This window comes from Canis aureus, chromosome X (genome assembly GCF_053574225.1).
Source record: "Canis aureus isolate CA01 chromosome X, VMU_Caureus_v.1.0, whole genome shotgun sequence".
Lineage (NCBI taxonomy): Eukaryota > Metazoa > Chordata > Mammalia > Carnivora > Canidae > Canis > Canis aureus.
The window spans coordinates 63662531-63687192 of record NC_135649.1 but is presented as its reverse complement, the minus strand read 5'-3'; the positions used below and the strand labels follow the sequence as shown (position 1 = coordinate 63687192).

At 38.6% G+C, this 24662-nt stretch overlaps 1 protein-coding gene across 2 annotated transcripts in view; it reads right to left on the bottom strand.

Annotated features, from left to right (window-relative positions):
- Positions 1-780: 780 nt before the first annotated feature.
- CYSLTR1 (cysteinyl leukotriene receptor 1) overlaps positions 781-24662 on the bottom strand; it is a 51192-nt gene continuing 27310 nt past the window's right edge. Inside the window, exons 2-4 of one of the 2 annotated variants that reach the window (XM_077887857.1) lie at positions 16447-16568; positions 12950-13026; positions 781-3070 (exon numbers count right to left, since the gene is read on the bottom strand). In XM_077887857.1, coding sequence (XP_077743983.1) covers positions 2019-3041 — 1023 coding nt within the window. In that variant the 5' untranslated portion in view covers positions 3042-3070; positions 12950-13026; positions 16447-16568 and the 3' untranslated portion in view covers positions 781-2018. The remainder of the gene's footprint in view (positions 3071-12949; positions 13027-16446; positions 16569-24662) is intronic. The other variant, XM_077887856.1, reaches the window with a different exon arrangement.

The following is a 24662-nucleotide window of genomic DNA, read 5'->3' as shown; positions in this document are numbered from 1 at the left end:
GATATAAATATAAATGACATAAAGAATAACAAATTAGTGGTTAGCTTATGGGGATTGAATTATAGTATGTTTCTGTGTGGGAGAAAGTGGGATTGCTAGCAGAAGTAAGAACATAGGAGAACACCTAGAGTTGGGAATAAGTAAGACACAACCTTTTTTAAAAATGTGAATTAGAATTTAACTATGCCCATACTTTGTTCTAAACCTTTCAAAATTTAGAATCCATGTTGTAAATATGAATCAGTACATTTAAGTAACAAAACCATCTATAAGTACTTTAAAATTATTTAAAGGTAAAACTTTAACATATGTATATATGTTATGATCCCATTTGAGATTCAAAAGTGCCTTATAAAAAAAAAGGCAAGACAAGTATTATTGTTCCCATTTTGTAAATGAAGAAGCTGAGGATCAGAATTTATATCACTCAAAGTTACACCACAAGTAAGTAATAGAGACCTAACAACCAGGTCTTCTAGCTTCCAATTTAGTGCTCTTCTACCACATCATACTGAATAGCAAAAAGCTTAGAACATGAAAAATGAGGACTGAGTTTTTTTTTGATAGATATTATGTATGCTCCTCGTCTCAAAAGAGCAAAATATGGTATAGGATAAAAATGTTGATACTGCCAAATCTCAGGTATGTTAAAAATAGATGGGAACCAGTTAGTTATACTATGCTTTCGAGGTCCTCTTTCTTTCTGTTTTGAGTGTTTTCCTAAGGGGTTGCAACATTAGTAGTGAAATAGAAGTAACATACACATGGCAGATTCAGATAGAACTTTTCCTTTCATAGCTTTATTTTTTTCACCATTATCATTTATTTCCTCTGAGGTAACATGCCTTTTGAAACAGAGAATAAAGGAACAGACCGCACTTCAGCAAAAGCTTGCCCATGAATATTATATTTCAGCCATAATCAAGTTGTGTTTTAATAACAAAGCTTCCACTGTAATATAAAACCCACTGTAAACATATCCTTGATATTCCTGTTAACATGCCAATAGAGAAGAAAAAGTATAAAATAATAAGACTTATAATTAACTTCCACTCATAAATGCATATCATAGAGCAAAATCTCTGACATACTTACATAAATATAATTACTTCTTAAAACACCTTGTAATATGAACATTCAAAGTTTTATTCAGAAAAAACACTATAGCTAGTTTTGATCCCAATAATAAGCATATAGAAAAGTAGAACCCTTTCCCTCTTCTTTAGATAAATTTTAAATTACTTCTGTTCATTTATGGGAATGCCAGTTGTCTGGTTTTTAAGGAAGAATCGTATGTCATGTAGGGAGAGAATTCTCTGTAAGAACTTCAATAAGCAACAAAAACTCCACCATTCTCTTTTGAGGACCTGGGTCAGGAGCAGAAGAAAATTAGACACAAACTGGCTTTGGACCAAGTTCATATTCCTCAGTTTCCAGAATACACATTGCATGGAACCATTTGGGCCATTTGGCTGGATACTAGGCTGTTCTAGCACTTGCATATTCTGTTTTGGAAGAAATGGCCCTACTTTGCATAGTCAGTCAATACTACAAAGGAAGAGGGTGACAGGACATTTTATGTAGCTCGTGAACTGGGTAATTCTAGTTCTCATTTGGTGGCATGCATGCAAAGGAATATATTAGGATGATTGGGAAATAATTGCTAATTTTGTATCTTAAAGGGCTAGTTCTTATCCTTTGTGAAGCTTTTGAGAGGAAAACCTTTGGTCTCAGATCCATTTTTTACAATGCCAAGACAAAAATATTCTTCACCTTTCAGTGAATGATCAAAAAACCACTTATAATTTAGTTCATAGTTGTGGACTGAATTTTTAACACTTAAATATCTTTAGAACCTGTAACAGTGTGGATTCATAAATGCAATATATTTATAGGCACACATTCAGTTAAGTATTTGCAATTTATTAATGTAAATTCTCATTTTTATTGTAGATAATTTGAGATAATACTTATTTGGGAAACTTTTTTCATTGATTTTCATTGGAAATGGGTTTAAATTACTCTTTACATATTTCTTCTCCTTTTTCTGGCAAAGAGGCCTTTTTCTTGGGTACATAAGTCACACTGGACAAAGAATGCTTTCTAAATGTAGACAGTCTTCTCCTAAAGTTCCCCCCTGAAAAGAAATATAGGAGAGGGTCAAAGCAACAATTTGATGCAGCCAGAGACAAGGTTATGACCACTGACTTTTGCATTCTAAGAACAGAATCACAGGGTTTAGTTTCATTGTGTAAAAAATGAAGGTGGATGGTGCGTTGAATATGATATGGCATGAAGCTGATCAAAAAGGCAGCTGTCACAACTATTATCATTCCTATAGCTTTTTTACGACTTGATAGATTTTTCTTCATGGAATTTTTAAGTAAGGTTAAAATGATCATTGTATAACAGGCAATTATAATAACAAAAGGAATGATAAATCCTACAAACAATGACACATAATGCAAGACCAAAACATGATTTTTAGCCTGATTGTCCTGTGGAGGCTCAAAGCACTTGGTATTGTTTTTCTCATCTTTGTAAGATGTGGACAGCAAAAATGGAGAACTGGCCAAAATCACAAAAATCCAAATGCCAAGACACACAAACCTCGCTTTCTTCTGGGTAACCAAATTAATGTTCTGGACTGGGAAAACAATTGCAATACACCGGAAAAAGCTCATGGCTGTCATAAAGAAGATACTACAATAGAGGTTGACATACAAGGCATAGGTGCTGAGGCGGCACAAAAAGTCACCGAAAAGCCAAATGCCTTTGTGAACATAATAGACCACACGGAGAGGCAATGTACACACACACAGTAGATCTGCTACTGCTAAATTAATCATGTATACTTGGAAAGCTGACTTCTCATGATATGTTTTTATGAGGACATAGAGCACAAAGCTATTGCCAAAGAAGCCCACAACGGAGATCATAGAGTACAAAGTGGAATATACTTGATTGCGGAAGTCATCAATAGTGTCATTGCACTTGTTATTATTGGCAGAAGATACTGTCAGATTCCCGACTCCATCCATGTTTCTCTAGGAATGTCTGCTTGGTGCCTACAATATACACACAAACATATAATTCTTGTCAATTATTACCAGACAAAAAAATACAGGAAGCACTAAGATTTCACTTTATATTGTCATTATATATACTTTCTGATCATGGCAGGAAGCACAGGTGATGAGGCAATAAAGAGGGATTCAGCTGCATCTTGCCTACAGGGGAAGGGTTTGAATCTTACAGGCATTAAGAAAAGTCTTTTTCCTTCTTTTTCCACCCAGTTTACCTAACGAACTTCCTGTTAATCTTCAAGACTTAAATTAGCTCTCCTTTTTAAAGTCATATTACTCTAGTACTATTCTGTAAATCTTCCTTTTTTATTTTATTTATTATTTTATTATTATTTTTACATATTTTTTATATGGAGTTCAATTTGCCAACATATAGCATAACACCCGGGCTCATCCCATCAACTGCCCCCCTCAGTGCTCGTCACCCAGTCACCCCATCACCCTGCCCACCTCACTTTCCACTACCCCTTCTTCATTTCCCAGAGTTAGGAGTGTCTCATATTCTGTCACTCTCACTGATATTTCCACTCATTTTCTCTCCTTTCCCCATCATTCCCTTTACTATTTTATATATTCCTGAAATGAATAAGACTGTATAATGTTTGTCCTTCTCCAATTAACATATTTCACTCAGCATAATACCCCCCAGTTCCATCCACGTTGAAGCAAATGGTGGGTATTTGTCATTTCTAATGGCTGACTAATATTCCATTGTATAGATATACCACAACTTCTTTATTCATTCATCTCTCTATGGACACCGAGGCTCCTTCCACAGTTTGGCTATAGTAGACATTGCAGCTATAAATATTGGGGTGCAGGTGTCCTGCTGTCTCACTGCATCTGTATCTTTGGGGTAAACCTCCAGCAGTGCAATTGCTGGGTCATAGGGCAGATCTATTTTTAGCTATTTGAGGAACCTCCACAGAGTTTTCCAGAGTGGCGGGACCAGTTCACATTCCCACCAACAGTGCAAGAGGGTTCCTCTTTCTCCACATCCTCTCCAACATTTGTTGTTTCCAGTCTTGTTAATTTTCATCATTCTTACTGGTGTGGGGTGGTATCTCATTGTAGTTTTGATTTGTATTTCCCTGATGGCAAGTGATGCGGAGCATTTTCTCATGTGCTTGTTGGCCATGTCTCTGTTTTCCTCTGTGTAGTTTCTGTTCATGTCTTTTGCCCATTTCATGATTGCATTGTTTCTTTGATGTTCAGTTTCATAAGTTCTTTATAGATCTTGGATACTAGCCCTTTATCTGATATGTCATTTGCAAATATCTTCTCCCTTTCAGTAGGTTGTCTTTTAGTTTTGTTGACTGTTTCTTTTGCTGTGCAGAAGCGTTTTATCTTGATGAAGTTGCAATAATTCATTTTTGCTTTTGTTTCCTTTGCCTTCATGGATGTATCTTGCAGGAAGTTGCTGTGGCCAAGTTCAAAAAGGGTGTTGCCTATGTTCTCCTCTAGTATTCTGATGGAATCTTGTCTCACATTTAGATCTTTCATCCATTTTGAGTTTATCTTTGTGTATGGTGTACGAGAATGGTCTAGTTTCATTCTTCTGCATGTGGATGTCCAATTTTTCCAGCACCATTGATTGAAGAGACTGTCTTTCTTCCAGTAGATAGGCTTTCCTGCTTTGTCGAATATTAGTTGACAATAGAGTTGAGAGTCCCCTTCTGGATTCTCTATTCTGTTCCATTGATCTATTTGTCTGTTTTTGTGCCAGTACCACACTGTCTTGATGACCACAGCTTTATAGTACAACCTGAAACCTGGCATTGTGATGCTCCAGCTCTAGGTCTCTTTTTTAATATTCCCCTGGCTATTTGGGGTCTTTTCTGATTCCACACAAATCCTAAGATGATTTGTTCCAACTCTCTGAAGAAAGTCCGTGCTATTTTGATAGGGATTGCATTAAATGTGCACATTGCCCTGGGTAACATTGACATTTTCACAATATTAATTCTGCCAATCCATGAGCATGGACTATGTTTCCATCTCTTTGTGTCTTCCTCAATTTCTTTCAGAAGTGTTCTATAGTTTTGAGGGTATAGATCCTTTACCTCTTTGGTTAGGTTTATTCCTAGGTATCTTATGCTTTTGGGTGCAATTGTAAATGTGATGGACTCCTTAATTTCTCTTTCTTCAGTCTCATTGTTAGTGTATAGGAATGCCACTGATTTCTGGGCATTGATTTTGTGTCCTGCCACATTGCCGAATTGCTATATGAGTTCTAGCAATCATGGGGTGGAGTCTTTTGCCTTTTCTATGGACAGTATCATGTCAGCTGCGAAGAGGGAGAGTTTGACTTCTTCTTTGCCAATTTGAATGCCTTTTATTTCTTTTTGCTTCCTGATTGCTGAGGCTAGGACTTCTAGTACTATGTTGAATAGCAATGGTGAGAGTGGATATCCTTGTCTTGTTCCTGACCTTAGGGGAAAGGCTTCCAATGTTTTCCCATTGACAATGATATTTGCTGTGGGTTTTTCGTAGATGGGTTTTAAGATGCTGAGGAATGTTCCCTCTATCCCTACACTCTGAAGAGTTTTGATCAGGAATGGATGCTGTATTTTGTCAAATGCTTTCTCTGTATCTTTTTTTTAAACATTTTTATTTATTTATGATAGTCACAGAGAGAGAGAGAGAGGCAGAGACATAGGCAGAGGGAGAAGCAGGCTCCATGCACCGAGAGCCCGACGTGGGATTCGATCCCGGGTCTCCAAGATCGCGCCCTGGGCCAAAGGCAGGCGCCAAACCGCTGTGCCACCCAGGGATCCCGCTTTCTCTGTATCTATTGAGAGGATCACATCGTTCTTGTTTTTTCTCTTGTGGATATGATCAATCACATTGATTGCTTTATGAGTGTTGAACCAGCCTTGTATCCCGGGGATAATCCCAATTGGTCATGGTGAATAATCTTCTTAATATACTGTTGGATCCTATTGGCTAGTATCTTGTTGAGAATTTTTGCATGTGTGTTCATCAGGGACACTGGTCTATAATTCTCCTTTTTAGTGGAGTCTTTGTCTGGTTTTGGAATAAAGGTGATGCTGGCCTCATAGAATGAGTTTGGATGTATTCCATCTCTTCCTATCTTTTGGAACAGTTTTAGTAGAATAGGTATGCTTCTTCTATATATGTTTGATAGAATTGCCCTAGGATGCCATCTGGCCCTGGACTTTTGTGTCTTGGGAGGTTTTTGATGACTGCTTCAATTTCCTCCCTGGTTATCGATAGGCCTGTTCAGGATTTCTATTTCTTCCTGTTCCAGTTTTGGTGGTGTGTGGTTTTCCAGAAATGTGTCCATTTCTTCTAGATTGCCTAAATTATTGGCATGTAGCTGCTCATAATAAGTTTTTAAAATCGTTTGTAATTCCTTGGCATTGATGGTGATCTCTCCTTTTTCACTCATGATCTTATTAATTTGAGTCTTTTCTCTCTTCTTTTTAATAAGGCTGGCTAATGGTTTATTTATCTTATTAATTCTTTCAAAGAACCACCTCTGGCTTTGTTGATCTGTTCCACAGTTCTTCTGGTCTCTATTTCATTGAGCTCTGCTCGAATCTTTATTAACTCTCTTCTTCTGCTGGGTGTAGGCTTTTTTTGCTGTTTTTTCTCCAGCTTCTTTAGGTTCAAGGTTAGCTTTTTTTTCCAGTTTTTGGCTGGATGGTTGTGTTGCGATGTATTTCCCTGTCAGAACTCCCTTTGCTGTATCCAAAGATTTTGAATGGTGGTATCTTCATTCTCACTATTTTCCATGACACTTTTTAATTCTTCTCTAATTTCCTGGCTGACTGACCCTTTCATCTTTTAGCAGGATGGTCTTTAACCTCCACGTGTTTGAATTTCTTACAAATTTCTTCTCGTGATTGAGTTCAAGTTTCAAAGCATTATGGTCTGAAAATATGCAGGGGACAACCGCAATCTTTTGGTTTGGTTAAGACCTGATTTGTGACCCAGTAAGTCATCTATTCTGGAGAAGGTATCACGTGCATTTGAGAAGAATGTGTATTCAGTTGTATTTAGATGTAAAGTTCTGTAAATGTCTGCAAAACTGGTCTGGTACAGTTTATCATTTAAAGTTCTTGTTTCTTTGGAGATGTTGTTTTAGAAGATCTGTCAATTACAGAAAGCACCATGTTGAAGTCTCCCAGTATTAGTGTATTATTATCCAATTATGTCTTTACTTTGGTTATTAATTGATGGGTATTCTTGGCAGCTCCCACATTAAGGGCATAAATCTTCATGATTGTTAGGTCCTCTTGTGGGATAGGTACTTTAAGGATGATATAGTGTCCTTCTTCACCTCTTACTACAGTCTTCGGGATAAACTTTAATTTATCTGATATGAGATGGATGGCCAACCTTGCTTTCTTTTGAGGACCATTTGGATGGTAAAGGGTTCTCCAACCTTTTATTTTCAGGCTGTAGGTGTCCTCATGTCTAAAATGAGTCTCTTGTAGACAGCAAATAGATTGGTCTTGCTTTTTTATCCAGTCTGAAACCCTGCGCCTTTTGATGGGTTCATTAAGCCCATTCACGTTCATTAAGCCCATATTGAAAGATATGAATTTAGTGTCATCATGATACCTATTCAGTCCTTGTTTTTGTGGATTGTTTCCTTGGACTTCCTCTTTCTTTTACAGAGTCTGCCTTAATAGTTCTTGCAGAGCTGGTTTGGTGATCACATATTTTTTCAGTTTCTGCCTATCTTGGAAGCTCTTTATCTCTCCTTCTATTCTGAATGAGAGTCTTGCTGTATAAAGTATTCTTGGCTGCATGTTCTTCTCATTTAGGACCCTGAATATATCCTGACACCCCTCCTGGCCTGCCAGGTCTCTGTGGAGAGGTCTGCTGCTAATATAACAGTTCTCCCAATATAGTTTAGGGATCTCTTGTCTCTTGCTGCTTTAAAGATTTTCTCTTTATCTTTGAAATTTGCAAGATTCACTATGAAATGTTGGGTTGGAATGTTAAACGGTTTTTATTTATTTTAGGAGGGGGATCTCTCTATCTCCTGGATCTGAATGCCTGTTTCTCTCCCCAAGTTAGGGAAGTTCTCAGCTATGATTTGTTCAAATACACTTTCTTGTCCTCTGTCCCTTTCGGCGCCCTGTGGAACCCCAATTATACATATATTTTTTTCCTTCTGAGGCTGTCATTTTTTTTCCTTAACCTTTCCTCTTGATCTTTTAATTGTTTTTCTATTTTTTCCTCAGCTTCCTTCCTTGCCATCAACTTGTCTTCTATGTCATTCACTCATTCTTCTACCTTGTTAACCCTCATTGTTAGGACCTCCAGTTTGGATTGCATCTCATTTAATTGATTTTTAATGTCTGCCTGATTAGATCTAAATTCTGCAATCATGAAGTCTCTTGAATCCTTTATGCTTTTTTTCCAGAGCCACCAGTAGCTTCATAATTATGTTCCTGAATTGGTTTTCTGACATCGAATTGTAATCCAATTTCTGTAACTCCGTGGGAGAGAGTACTGTTTCTGATTTTTTCTTTTGTGGTGAGTTCTTTCTAGTCATTTTGCTCAGTTCAGAGTGGCTAAAAACAAGTTGTATTGGAAAAAGGAAGGAAAAAGAGAAACAAAAAAGGGCGAAGCCAACAAACAAAAAACAAGGCAGGGTATCCTCTGATTCCATATACTGTAAGTTCCTGGGCTTCCCCTGGAGCTTTCCAGCACTGCTTAGTTAATAACTTGCTCTTCCCCTGTCTTTCCAGCTGGTGTTCTGGGGGAGAGCCCTGCTGTGCTGTTTTTCAGGTTTGTGCACCTGGGGGAGCTGCCCCGTCCCCTGCCAGGTGCATGACTCAGTGGGAGCTGTTTGTCCTGTGAGGCCCTTGCTCCCTGGTAGCCCCGCTCAGTCCCAGGCACAAGGTGACACCAGGAGGAAGGAACAGTGGCAGTGGCCAGCTTTCCAGCCCTGGAGTCAGTTCTAGCAGTAACTACCGCAGTCTCCCAGTAGGCACTTGCCTGGATGCTCCGAGGCGGCAGACGCGGATCTGCACAGCTCGGGGCCGGGCGGCAAGAGCGTCCTTCTGCCCTGTGTCCTCCTGACCTCCGCCTGTCCCAAGGGGAGTGCCAGACCCTGGGCTGTGTCCCCCAGTGCTTTGGGCTTCGGGGTTTGCGCAGCTGGAATTGCTCTCCTGGGGCTGTGCAGCCCTGTCCCCTTGGAACCGCCGCCTGAGCCACTGCCTGAGCTGCCCCCAAGGCCCAGCCGGGTGCGCACTCCAGCCCTTTAGGGAGCTCGGCCCATGGTGTGTGGCACACTCTCCCCCAGGGTGCACTTCCTGTGTTAGTGACCCTGGGAACCTGGGGGCTCCACTACTCCTGGGATCCTGCCCAAGTTCCCTGTGAGTGCCTTTCCATCTGGGAAGATTGGTAAAATTCCTGCCTCTCTGGGACGGGGCTTTCCTGTACTGGAGGCTCTTGCAGCCTGGCCTTAGCCTGGCTCCTCGTGGTTACCACCTCCCCCCCACACACACACTGGATGCTTATTTATTTATTTATTTATTTATTTATTTATTTATGTCTTCCTACCTTGATAGAAGCACAAACTCTTCTCACTGTCACATTACAGCCGTGCTCTCTTTAAATCTCAGGATGAATTCATAGGTTTTCAGGATGATTTGAAAGTTATTTAGGTAAGTTGTTGGGGATAGGTGACTTGGGGATCCTATTTTTCCACCGTCTTTCCCTGCCCCCTATATCTTCCATTGAATTGGGTTTTTCTATTAGATCAAAGCTTTGAAGATGTAGTTCCATAAATATAAATATCCATCTAGCTGCCATCTAACCATCTATAGCTATTTATCTATCATCACCTATCTAATTTGGCAGAGCATTGAATTCTCTTGGGGAATAAAATCTATGTGAAAATGCTTGTTTCTTTCAAGACGAGGGCTTCCTAGGTAACATCTGTTGGTTGATGCTTATCTGATTGTTTTAATGAGGGGAAAAGTTCCAAAGAAGTAAAACACATTTATAAAATTTGCACCATAAGTTAAGTTTCTGAAGAAAGATGTAGCATACATAGTTGAAATTTATTTTCTGGGTAAAAATATTGTTGTAGATGTTCATCCTTATTCTCTTCATAGACTCACTCTCAAAGTCTTGCTATTCAACAATACATGGTCATTTCTCTTACACCAAGAAGCTGTTACTTGGTGTAGCTTAGTTAAGCTTTATCAAGACCGTCAATTATGGCAGTAACCAAGCTCTGATCAGATAGATCTAGGGATGAGACAACATAGAAATAATGATATTTAGTGTTCCTCAAGATTCTTTTATTCTTTAAGAAAGTGGGAGCAACTCACCAATGTAGAATATGGTGGATAATCTTTTTTTGTGGATAATATTTGTTCAAAATCTGATTTTTTGGGTTTTTACATAGCTCTTTCTCCCTAGTAAGAGACAGTTGGGGTTAGTAAGGTGTAAAGACTACTTGAATATGCAAGAAATCCCAACAATGGATGGGACTGATCTTGTCTCTGATTTATAGGTACAGAGACAGACGACTATCATAGTGGCTGTAGGTAGGATATAACTTCCACATTTACTACTGCTAACAACTTGACTAGTTGCTTCAATTTCCCCTTTAATGAAAAAAGGTCATTATTTTTCACCAAGAACTCTTGGTATGTGACAAAAAAACAGGATGAAATCATTCTGAAGGTGGATATCAAGATCAAAGAGAAAAATGAGTTGACTATTCTGAACTTCTGCATTATTTCTCAGTTTCCTTTCCTTTCACCGTTGATTCTCTGAACACAGATGCAATTGTGGAAAAGAACTGCCTAAACTGATTAAAGTCTCTGTTAACCTTGTTGCTAAGGTTTTCCACAAATTGGGCAGTTTTATGATGAGGCACTAGATGGTGCTGTTGAGATTTTTGATAAAACCTTTGTTTTAAGAACTACTCTTGACTATTATTTATAAAGGGAATATAAGGGAAGGGAGAAGAAATGCGTGGGAAATATCAGAAAGGGAGACAGAATATAAAGACTCCTAACTCTGGGAAACGAACTAGGGGTGGTAGAAGGGGAGGAGGGCGGGGAGTGGGGGTGAATGGGTGACGGGCACTGAGCGGGGCACTTGACGGGATGAGCACTGGGTGTTATTCTGTATGTTGGTAAATTGAACACCAATAAAAAATAAATTTATTATTAAAAAAAGAACTACTCTTGAGAGATAATTACCATCTGTCATTCCTACCACCATCAATTCTCACTACATACTTCTAAAAACTATAGAATAATTTTCCATATATTGGAGCTTCCAATTATGTCATATTCTGTTCTAAAGCCTTCAATGGTCCCTGAGGGATTTCAGAATAAAGTGCAAACTTCCTGGCCTGATATTTAAGGCTCTCTATAGTCTGGTTGCAACTAAATTTTTCTAGCTTCTCTCTCACTTTTCTCCTTTACACATCCTGTAGTTCAATGAAACAGATATTTTACTATGCTAGGGACATGTGCTACATGTTTTCTCACTTGACTGCCCCTTTTCATGGTATTTCTTTTTCCTGAAATATTCTTTCCTCCATCTATGTGTATGCAAAAATTACCTACCCTTTAGCTCAAATTACACCCTTCTTGACTAAGACTTTTCTCATCCTCTTTCCAAAGTAATTTCTATCATTTTCCTTTCTAGGGAACTCTAAATTTCTCTTTCAGATCAATGATTTGTATGCATATGTTATCTTCCCTTACAGACTATCTAGTTGACATATAAGAAGGCATGTCACACAGGGTTAACACATACGTACTTTAACCATAAATGCTCAATAAATGTTAACTGAGTGAATGGATAAATGGATGATGAAGTAGTTTGTCATTTTAAAGTATTATTTGTCATTTAAAACCACTTAGAATTATCTTTGCATTCCATTATAATTTAAAATCTTTTCAGCCTCAGACCCTAAAGTTGCTTCCTAAAATATTAAGAAAGGAACTAAATCTTAATACTAACTATAAGATTAAAAAACATTTGTATCTTGACATAGAATAATCACTTATTTATTTTTCTGTTAAATATTATAAATTTGACATTCCCAGATCTTAGTTTTTTGTTTTTTTTAATAATAAATTTATTTTTTATTGGTGTTCAATTTGCCAACATACAGAATAACACTCAGTGCTTATCCTGTCAAATGCCCCCCTCAGTGCCCGCCACCCATTCACCCCCACCCCCAGCCCTCCTCCCCCTCCACCACCCCTAGTTCGTTTCCCAGATCTTTGAATAAAAGATGTGAATGAAACTGATAAATAAATTAATGAAAAATGGATGGTCATTAGTCACATTAATAACTTTCCAGTCCTTAAAGGTCAAAATAAGCTTTGCTAGTAATGTTGTTATTTAGGTTCAATTGTTTATAACTTAGTCAAATCAATAACTTATATTGGTCGTAAAAAGAAAATTGTACAACTTTCAAACGAGTAATGAATCCTAGAGGGATAGAGATCACTTAGTCCAAGCCACTCATTTCATGAATGATGACTTTGCTTGTCTTAAACAGCATTTAATTCATTTTTATAGATTTTTTTTTGTGATCCTCAAATGATAAGACCCAAATCATATGGATTCAGAGATACCTAAGATCACCTACCTGCCTTCCAGCAGCTCATAGTCTGGTGAGGGGAGAGAAGTGATAACTCAGCAGTATAGAAAGTTTACAATACAGTATGGTAAGAACTATTTTAGAACAAAGCAAATGGGCTATTAATTGGTTAATATAAACAAACAATAAACACACATAAGATTACTTTTTGTACAGATGACAAAGGAAGTTACTTTGTTAGGATAATTTGCAAGTTGAAGAAACAAGATTGATTTAGAAAATTGAACCATACCTCTTTCTGACACTGCAGTGCCTTTCACGAATTTTCCTAGTTGGTGGTCAGCTCTTATGATGTAATTTCAGATGAAGCCTAAGCTGAAATCATAAGATTGAAAAAGGAAGTCAATGACCTTAGAAGCAATCCAGAAGGGTCATGGGAGCTTAGTGGCCTTAAGTATATATCCAGGGTGTGTCATAGGATATCACAGCCTTACTGACAGATTTAGAGCTAGCTATTAGATTCTATGCCTCTTTTATCCCCTCCATTCATTTTTAAATTCCCAGGGAAGGGAACTTGGAATACTGACCAGAGCTGATCACAGATATTTGTTGCTTTGTTCAGGAAGCTTCTGTATCTAAAGATGAACCCAGTATTATAAAAATACTCCTCTATGTAACCGTATTTTCCCTATTTTCTCTTCTAAACTGTTTGTTATTAAGTTCAAAGGGGAAATAATTTGGAAGTTCATATCGAAGGACCTAGTTTGCTAGCAAGAAGAGTTAGAACATTAAAAATATCAAATATATCTGTCTGGAATGGCTTAAGTACAGTTTTCCTTGAAGAAATGACAGATTAGGGGATCCCTGGGTGGCTCAGCGGTTTAGCACCTGCCTTCGGCCCAGGGCATGATCCTGGAGTCCTGGGATCGAGTCCCACATCAGGCTCCCTGCATGGAGCCTGCTTCTCCCTCTGCCTGTGTCTCTGCCTCTCTCTCTCTTTGTGTCTCTCATGAATAAATAAATAAAATCGTAAAAAAAGAAATGATGGATTAGAAGACTTTAGACTCTTCTCCCTAAAATCTCATAGTAACAGTTATTGTTTATATCAGTAATTTGACATATATTATATACCTTCAGAAATCAACTGTCTTGTAGTTTGTATTGTTAACTTTTCATAAGTATATGCTTCAATTAAACTATATCAGAAAATCTAACAAATTGTAACAAATCTTAAAGAAATGAACAAAGAAGGGATTTTCTGAAATGGTAGCAACTTGAACACTGAGCCCTCCCTCAATTTGTATTCCCCTATGGCAATTTTCATCCTTGTTTGACAGGGCGACACAGCCTGGCCACTTACATTTAGTTGTGGCCTAAGTACCAAAAAAATAAGCACCTTCTAATTTATTCTTAGCAAGTTTAAACACACTGGGCTTTTTAAAGGAACTCTGCTGAAAATAAAAGGAAATCAAAAGTTAAAGAAGATGTGGTTTATGTATACAATGGAATATTACTCAGCCATTAGAAATGACAAATACCCACCATTTGCTTCGACGTGGATGGAACTGGAGGGTATTATGCTGAGTGAAATAAGTCAATCGGAGAAGGACAAACATTATATGGTCTCATTCATTTGGGGAATATAAATAATAGTGAAAGGGAATAGAGGGGAAGGGAGAAGAAATGGGTAGGAAATATCAGAAAGGGAGACAGAACATGAAGACTCCTAATTCTGGGAAACGAACTAGGGGTGGTGGAAGGGGAGGAGGGTGGGGGTGGGGGTGACTGGGTGGTGGGCACTGAGGGGGACACTTGATGGGATGAGCACTGGGTGTTATTCTGTATGTTGGTAAATTGAACACCAATAAAAATAAATTTATTATTAAAAAAATAAAAAAAGAAGTACATAGGATAAAAAAAAGGAAATCAAAAGAAAAATAAAATTAAAAATATAAAATATAGACAAGTTTTAAAAGTAAAAATATGAACCTATAGCTATATTATTGCTGTGTGATCCCACTCTATATTCAGATAATCATTTTTTTAGATCTTCTCCAATTTCTTTTCCCTTTCTGAATTTCCCTCCTTCTCCCAGTAAGGAATTGACATAGGTAACCTGCTACTAGCAGTCTGGGTAAAGTAGGGTTTAAGCTGATTTTTATATTTTTTTTACTCAGTAAACCCTTTTTATTTAGCTTGTCCTAAGTCTCTTTAATCAATAAGGTATACTGACTGAATTTCAAATGAAAAAAAATCTCTGAGCCTAAAATTACATTATTTCACTCATCTATGAAGAAAATTAACTTTGACTCTGTCACAATTTTGTGTTTAGACAAAGCTTATATTTTTTTCCTAGTGTGGAAAGACAAAGTTTATCAATTTCTAATACCCATCTACGATAAGTGTAATATTACTAGTTATCCACATCCTTGGTAGCTGTACAATGATAGTTTAGTTCACAAGTGATTACATGTCACACTGGGTAGCAGTGTAGTGTTTCCTCAAGTTTGGGATTCTGGGGTATCTTCTATTATCTTTGCACATAGCAGGCACCCAATACTTTCACTCTTTGCCTTTTTTTTTCCAGTTTCCTAGAGGACTTTTGTCTCTGACAGCAGCTTCTGCCGTAATTGGATTCTACCATTCTTATCTATCTATCTATCTATCTATCTATCTATCTATCTATCTATCATCTATCTTCTTTCCTTCAGCCCTTAGCCTCCACTGAATTTATAAATAACCTGGTCAAGCCCCAGTGAATGAGGCAAATATGAGATCCAGAGATAATCTGAGAATACAAGGTCCCAATTTATATACCATACATACTTTTTATTTTTGCTGCATTAGAACTACCTATGAACAAGAATGACTTAGACACTTTGTGCTTTCTAAGTGTGGTCTGGGTACAGCTGGTGAAGCTGGTGATCTACAAGTATCCCCAGGGTGGTGCCTTCTATTTTTTAAAAGATTTTATTTTATTTATTTATGAGAAACAAACATAAAGAGAGACAGATACCTAGGCAGAGGGAGAAGCAGACTCCCTGCAGGGAGCCCTATGTGGGACTCGATCCCAGGACCGCAGGATCACGCCCTGAGCTGAAGGCAAATGCTCAACCACTGAGCCACTCAGGCGTCCCTGGTGTCTTCTTTTTTTTATTTTTTTTATTTTTTAAAGATTTTTATTTATTTATTCATGATAGTCACAGAGAGAGAGAGAGAGAGGCAGAGACACAGGCAGAGGGAGAAGCAGGCTCCATGCACCGGGGGCCCGATGTGGGATTCGATCCCGGGTCTCCAGGATCGCGCCCTGGGCCAAAGGCAGGCGCCAGACCGCTGCGCCACCCAGGGACCCCTCCCTGGTGTCTTCTTAAATGAAGATAGCAATAGTGCTTCTTTTTTATTTCCAGTTAAACAAAAAGATATTCTTTTCCTCTCAATCTAATTTAGTGCAGTTCTTCATAGAAGTCTTGCTGTTTTGTTTGTACTTTTCTTAATAATTGTTTTCATTTATTGTTTTGTGTCATAGTCATCTCTCTGGTTTTTCAATGTAAACTTCTTCATTATTCCTATCCCAATTCCACTAGACTTAAAGAGGAATAACCAAGTCTTATTCTTTTTGTATTTCATGCTGTACACACTTCAATGTATTTTAAATATTGGCTGATTTGAATTGATCAACTTATTATATGCTTTCATTAATGTCTTATCAAAATTAGTGGGAATCCTTGCATGGAAAAAGATAATGAACATGGAGGAAAGATTGCAGGAATGATAGGCACAAGACTTGGATCATACCTCAGGCTACGTTGGATTCATTGTGCGATCTGGAGTAAATTACTTTCTGTGATCTCTTCACTTATCTCCAATTCAATAGGTTTATATTATGTGATCTCTGAATTTCCATTTAGTTTGCCATTCTGTAAATGTATGAAGGTCATGGTATCATTTTCCTTAGTTTAGTTAAGTCTTAGAAAAAAAAACATGTAGTATGAGAAATCTATGGATTTAGTGAAGAGGGACATGGATAAAAATTGTTGCAAGCTTGATTTAAGACTAGTAGGTGACCCTGAGTTTTAGGTGAACATCTGAGAGATATACTCATTTACTCTTTGAATATATTAGCTGTTCTCAGGATACAAATTTGGTCAAGCCTTCTAAAGGCAACACAGAAGTTCTAGCTTTGACAGTGGTTTTTAAACTAAGTGCTAATCTTATGATGTGAAGTTGTCCCACTTTCTAGGGCCTCTTTCTCACTGGACTTACCCCTTTTGTTATACAATAACAAGTTAAAACATCTCTTGTTCTGTCAGTATTATCACCATTCTACAGATCTTCTAACAGAGAAACTTCTCGAGTCATCTTTGTTGTTTCCTTTTGTATGAGATACCCACCATGCTTGATCATATGGTGTTAAGAGTTCCAGGACCAACAATACATCCATCCATTTCTTAGCTAATACCTAAAATCTATCCTGCAGAGTATCTAACAAGCCTTAAATTCTGTTAAAATGACTTTATGTTTACATCAGTCAATTCCCGAATTTATTAGATTCTGTCATCTCAGTTAAATGGAAAGAGTCTGGAAAGCTTTTGCTAAAGCTGATAGGGACAAGATGAAAATAGCAAAAAGGTGTTGGGAATCTGAAACTTGAGGACACTGAAGTTAAAATTTTAGATAGGGAAAACAACACTGATCTGGGATGTTGGGGCAGGGAAAAGGGAGGAGGGATCTAACTCCATCTCAATTTGGCTCCAGTTCCAGCTAGTCTTTATCCAATCTGATACTTAGTATCAGATTCCTCTTCATTCCCTTTCATTGCTAATACTACTTCATCACTTCTGGCTCTCATTACCTCATACATAGATGACATAATTACCTAATTCTTACGTGTACCTAGCATTTTAGCTATGCCGAACTGTTTGTAATTCCGAGACATGTTTCTCATAACCCAATAATTTTATGCTTTTTTTCTCAAAATAATCTTACACACTACAGCCACACTAGTCACTCTGTTTTTTAATTTTTAAAAATATTTTACAAAAAAAGCCAAATTAAAAAAATAAAATAAAAAGGTTTTACTTATTTTTTCATGGGAGACAGAGAGAGAGGCAGAGACACAAGGAGAGGGAGAAGCAGGCTCCATGCAGGGAGCCCGACATGGGACTCGATCCTGGGTCTCCAGGATCATGCCCTGGGCTGAGGTAGGCACTAACCACTAAGCCACCAGGGCTGCCCTCCATTCATCTTTCGATGGACACCGAGGCTCCTTCCACAGTTTGGCTATTGTGGACATTGTTACTATAAACATTGGGCTGCAGGTGTCCTGGCGTTTCACTACCTCTGTATCTTTGAGGTAAGTCCCCAGCACTGCAATTGCTGGGTCCTAGGGCAGATCTATTTTTAACTCTTTGAGGAACCTCCACACAGTTTTGCAGAGTGGTGGGACCAGTTCACATTCCCACCAACAGTGCAAGAGGGTTCCCCTTTCTCCACATCCTCTCCAACATTTGAGGATTCCTATCCTGTTAATTTTCCCCATTCTCACTGGTGTGAGGTGGTATCTCATTGTGGTTTTGATTTGTATTTCCCTGATGGCCAGTGATGCGGATCATTTTCTCATGTGCTTGTTGGCCATGCTTATGTCTTCCTCTGTGAAATTTCTGTTCGTGTCTTTTGCCCATTTCATAATTGGATTGTTTGTCTCTTTGCATTGAGTTTAATAAATTCTTTATAGATCTTGGATACTAGCCCTTTATCTGATAGGTCTGTTCCAAATATATTCTTCCATTCTGTAGGCTGACTTTGAGTTTTATTGACTGTTTCTTTTTCTGTGCAGAAGCTTTTTATCTTGATGAAACCCCAATAATTCATTTTTGCTTTTGTATCCCTTGCCTTTATGGATGTATCCTGTAAGAAGTTACTGTGGCCAAGTTCAAACAGGGTGTAGCCTGTGTTCTCCACTAGGATTTTGATGGAATCTTGTCTCACATTTAGATCTTTCAACCATTTTGAGTTTATCTTTGTGTATGGTGGAAGAGAATGGTCTAGTTTCATTGTTTGCATATGGCTATCTAATTTTCCCAGCATCATTGATTGAAGAGACTATATTTTTTTCCCATGGATAGTCTTTCCTGCCTTGTTGAATATTAGTCGACCATAGAGTTGAGGGTCCCTACTGAATTCTATATTCTGTTCCATTGATCTATGTGTCTCTTTTTGTGCCAGTATCATACTGTATTGATGACCACAGCTTTGTAGTACAACCTGAAATCTGCCTTTGTGATGCCCCAGCTCTGGATTTCTTTTTCAATATTTCCCTGCCTCTTCAGGGTCTTTTCTTTTCTTTTTTAATTTATTTTTTATTGGTGTTCAATTTATCAACATACAGAATAACCCCCAGTGCCCATCACCCATTCACTCCCACCCCCCGCCCTCGTCCCCTTCTACCACCCCTAGTTCCTTTCCCAGAGTTAGCAGTCTTTACGTTCTGTCTCCCTTTCTGATATTTCCCACACATGTCTTCTCCCTTGCCTTATATTCCCTTTCACTATTATCTATATTCCCCAAATGAATGAGAACATATATTGTTTGTCCTTCTCCGATTGACTTACTTCACTCAGCATAATACCCTCCAGTTCCATCCATGTTGAAGCAAATGGTGGGTATTTGTCATTTCTAATAGCTGAGTAATATTCCATTGTATACATAAACCACATCTTCTTTATCCACTCATCTTTCAATGGACACTGAGGCTCCTTCCACAGTTTGGCTATTGTGGACATTGCTGCTTGAAACATCAGGGTGCAGGTGTCCCTGTGTTTCATTGCATCTGTATCTTTGGGGTAAATCCCCAACAGTGCAATTGCTGGGTCGTAGGGCAGGTCTATTTTTAACTCTTTGAGGAACCTCCACACAGTTTTCCAGAGTCGTTGCACCAGCTCACATTCCCACCAACAGTGTAAGAGGGTGCCCTTTTCTCTGCATCCTCTCCAACATTTGTTGTCTCCTGCCTTGTTAATTTTCCCCATTCTCACTGGTGTGAGGTGGTATCTCATTGTGGTTTTGATTTGTATTTCCTTGATGGCAAGTGATGCAGAGCATTTTCTCATGTGCATGTTGGCCATGTCTATGTCTTCCTCTGTGAGATTTCTCTTCATGTCTTTTGCCCATTTCATGATTGGATTGTTTGTTTCTTTGGTGTTGAGTTTAAGAAGTTCTTTATACATCTTGGAAACTAGCCCTTTATCTGATAGGTCATTTGCAAATATCTTCTCCCATTCTGTAGGTTGTCTTTTAGTTTTGTTGACTGTATCCTTTGCTGTGCAAAGGCTTCTTATCTTGATGAAGTCCCAATAGTTCATTTTTGCTTTTGTTTCTTTTGCCTTCATGGATGTATCTTGCAAGAAGTTACTGTGGCCAAGTTCAAAAAGGGTGTTGCCTGTGTTCTTCTCTAGGATTTTGATGGAATCTTGTCTCACATTTAGATCTTTCATGCATTTTGAGTTTATCTTTGTGTAAGGTGAAAGAGAGTGGTCTAGTTTCATTCTTCTGCATGTGGTTGTCCAATTTTCCCAGACCCATTTATTGAAGAGGCTGTCTTCCTTCCAGTGGATAGTCTTTCCTCCTTTATCGAATATTAGTTGACCATAATGTTCAGGGTCCACTTCTGGGTTCTCTATTCTGTTCCATTGATCTATGTGTCTGTTTTTGTGCCAGTACCACACTGTCTTGATGACCACAGATTTGTAGCACAACCTGAAATCTGGCATCGTGATGCCCCCAGATATGGTTTTCTTTTTTAAAATTCCCCTGGCTATTTGAGGTCTTTTCTGATTCCACACAAATCTTAAAATAATTTGTTCTAACTCTCTGAAGAAAGTCCATGGTTTTTTGATAGGGATTGCATTAAACGTGTATATTGCCCTGGGTAACATTGACATTTTCACAATATTAACTCTGCCAATCCATGAGCATGGAATATTTTTCCATCTCTTTGTGTCTTCCTCAATTTCTTTCAGAAGTGTTCTATAGTTTTTAGGGCATAGATCCTTTATCTATTTGGTTAGGTTTATTCCTAGGTATCTTATGCTTTTGGGTGCAAGTGTAAATGGGATTCACTCCTTAATTTCTCTTTCTTCAGTCTCATTGTTAGTGTATAGAAATGCCACTGACTTCTGGGCATTGATTTTGTATGCTGCCACACTGCATAATGGCTGTATGAGTTCTCGCAATCTTGGGGTGGAGTCTTTTGGGTTTTCTACGTAGAGTATCATGTCATCTGCAAAGAGGGATAGTTTAACGTCTTCTTTGCCAATTTGAATGCCTTTTATTTATTTTTGTTGCCTGATTCCTGAGGCTAGGACTGCTAGTACTATGTTGAATATCAGTGGTGGGAGTGGACATCCCTGTCTTGTTCCTTATCTTAGGGGAAAGGCTCCCAGTGTTTCCCCACTGAGAATGATATTGGATGTGGACTTTTAATAGATGGCTTTTAAGATTCTGAGGAATGTTCCCTCTATCCCTACACTCTGAAGAGTTTTGATCAGGAATGGATGCTGTATTTTTGTCAAATGCTTTCTCTGCATCTATTGAGAAGATCACAGGGTTCCTGTTTTTTCTCTTGATGATATGATCTCTCACATTGATTGCTTTCCAATGTTGGACCAGCCTTGCATCACAGGGATAAATCCCCCTTGGTCATGGTGAATAATCTTTTTAATATATTGTTGGATCCTATTGGCTAGTATCTTGTTGAGAATTTTTGCATCTGTGTTCATCAGGGATATTAGTCTATAATTCTCCTTTTTGGTGGGATCTTTGTCTGGTTTTGGAATTAAAGTGATGCTGGCCTCATAGAACGAGTTTGGAAATATTGCATCTCTTTCTATCTTTGTGAACAGCTTTTGTAGAATAGGTATGGTTTCTCCTTTAAACATTTGATAGAATTCCCTGGGAAGCCATCTGGCCCTGGAGTTTTGCATCTTGGGAGGTTTTGGATGACTGCTTCAATTTCCTCCCTGGTTATCAGCCTGTTCAGTTTTTCTATTTCTTCCTGTTCCAGTTTTGGTGGTGTGTGGTTTTCCAGAAATGCGTTCATTTCTTCTAGATTACCTAATTTATTGGCATATAGCAGTTCATAATATGTTTTTAAAATCATTTGTATTTCCTTGGTATTGGTGGTGATCACCTTTTCATTCGTGATTTTATTAATTAGAGTCTTTTCTCTTTTGTTTTTAACAAGGCTGGCTAATATTAGAAACAGCAAATACCCCCCATTTGCTTCGACGTGGATGGACCTGGAGTTTATTACGCTGAGTGAAGTAAGTCAATCAGAGAAGGACAAACATTACAGGGTCTCATTCATTTGAGGAATATTAAAAATAGTGAAAGGGAATAAAGGGGAAAGGAGAAAAAATGAGTTGGAAATATCACAAAGGGAGAACATGAGAGACTCCTAACTCTGAGAAATGAAGTACGGGGTGGTGGAAGGGGTCGTGGGCGGGGCGTGGGGGTGACTGGGTGATGGGCACTGAGGGGGGCACTTGATGGGATGAGCACTGGGTGTTATTCTATATGTTGGCAAATTGAACACCAATAAAAAATAAATTTATATATATATATAAAACAAGGCTGGCTAATGCTTTATCTATCTTATTAATTCTTTCAAAGAACCAACTCCTGGTTTTGTTGATGTGTTCCACAGTTCTTCTGGTCTCTATGTCATTGAGTTCTGCTAGAATCTTTACTAACTCTCTTCTGATGAGTGTAGGATCTATTTGCTGTTCTTTTCCAACTCTTTTAAGTGCAAGTTTAGCTTTTGTATTTGAGTTCTTTCCAGTTTTTCGATGGATGCTTGTATTGAGATATTTTTCCCTCTCAGGACTGCTTTGGTGTATTCCAGTGATTTTGAACAGTTGTATCTTCATTCTCATTAGTTTCCATGAAACTTTTTAGTTCTTCTCTAATTTCCTGGTTGACCCTTTCATCTTTTAGCAGGATGGTCTTTAACCTCCACATGTTTGAATGTCTTCCAAACTTCTTCTTGTGATTTAGTTCTAATTTCAAGGCATTATGGTCTGAGAATATGCAAGGGACGATCCCAATCTTTTGTTATCGGTTTAGACCTGATTTGTGACCCAGTATGTGGTCTATTCTGGAGAAAGTTCCATGTGCACTTGAGAAGAATGTGTATTCATTTGCGTTTGGATGTAAAGTTCTGTAGATACCTGTGAAATACATCTGGTCCAGTGTATCATTTAAAGCTCTCGTTTCTTTGGAGATGTTGTGCTTAGAATATCTGTCAATTACAGAAAGCACTGTGTTCAAGTCTAATAAGTATATTATTATCTAAGTATGTCTTAACTTTGGTTATTAATTGATTGATATACTTGGCAGCTCCCACATTAGGGGCATAAATATTCATAATTGTTATGTCCTCCCATTGGTTAGATCCTGTGAGTACGATATAGTGTCCCTCTTCATCTCTTAGTGTAGTCTTTGGGATAAAATTTAGTTTATCTGATATGAGGATGGCTACCCCTGCTTTCTATTGAGTACCATTCATTTGGGGAATATAACAATTAGTGAAAGGGAGTAAAGGAAAAGGAGAGAAAATGAAAGTATCAGTGAGGGTGACAAAACATGAGAGACACCTAACTGTGGGAAATGAACAAGGGTTAGTGGAAAGGGAAGTGGATGGGGGTTTGGGGTGACTGGGTTATGGGCACTGAGCGGGGCACTGGGCAGGATGAGCATTGGGTGTTATGCTGTATGTTGGGAAATTGAAATCCATTAAAAAATAAAAAAAAAATAAAAGGCAAGAATCACAGAAGTAGTAAAATACTATAACATACACCAAAAATGTGATAAGGAGAGGAAAATGGAATAGTTTCAAACCTGAATGACCATCAACTTAATATAGACGCTATATGCAGAAGAGGATATTACACATATAATGGTAACCATATATCAAAAGCCACTAATAAATCTGAAAAGAATAAAGAGAAAGAAAATATATCACTAAAGAAAATCAGCAAAATATGAAATAGAGACAAGAAAGAATTATAGAAAATCTCTAGAAATAAGCCTCCCCAAAGTAATAAAATGGCAATAAATGGCTATCTATCAATAATTACTTTGATGTAAGTGGACTAAGCACTGTAATCAAAAGACATAAGGTGGGAAGTATGGTTGGCTTTGGCTTGGAGTCTACCGAGAGAGCGAGGACCGGGGGCGCGTGCACGTACCCGTGCCCGGAAAGTCCACCACGCCACTCACTCTTTCGTCTCCCGCCTCATGCCACAGTCTTATTCAGGCCCCTCAGCCCTTCCACCTGCCTCCAATCGCTGGCCTGCAGAAGCAGACCTGGAGATAAGGATTCAGGTGCAAGTGGTATATATGCAAGGTGACTCCATGAAGCACTGGTGAGAGTGAAGAAGTGAAGCAAGGAAAGAAAGACAGTCAGAGGGGCATTCATGAGTCCTTTAGCACAATGAACAGCCCACTGGGGAACTCTGGGAGTGCCTCAGCATTACTACCCCTTTCCCTGGGTGCTGAGAGATTTTATTTATTCGAGAGAGAGAGAGAGAGAGAGAGAGAGAGAGAGAGGAAAGAGAGAGAGAGAGAGAGGGAGAGAGAGAGAGGGAGAGGTGGAGACACAGGCAGAGGGGGGAGAAGCAGGCTCCCTGCAAGGAGCCCAATGTGGGACTGGATCCCGGATCCCAGGATCACGCCCTGAGCCAAAGGCAGATGCTCAACCGCTGAGCCACCCAGGTTCATCTTGTATATATCCTGCCACAGATCTGGAAGCAGCCATTTCTCTTCAGTTCTTTCAGTGGGGAGTGTTGTCTGGAGACCACGAAATCTAGATACAGAAAAGTTTATCAAATGATGTCCCAATGTTAGGAAAATATTCAGAGCCACAATGACTCTTGGGCCAAAGGTGAATAAGGATCTCCCTCTGACCAGAACATTGCTTCTTCCTCTGTCATGTTCTGGTGCTCTGGAAGTGA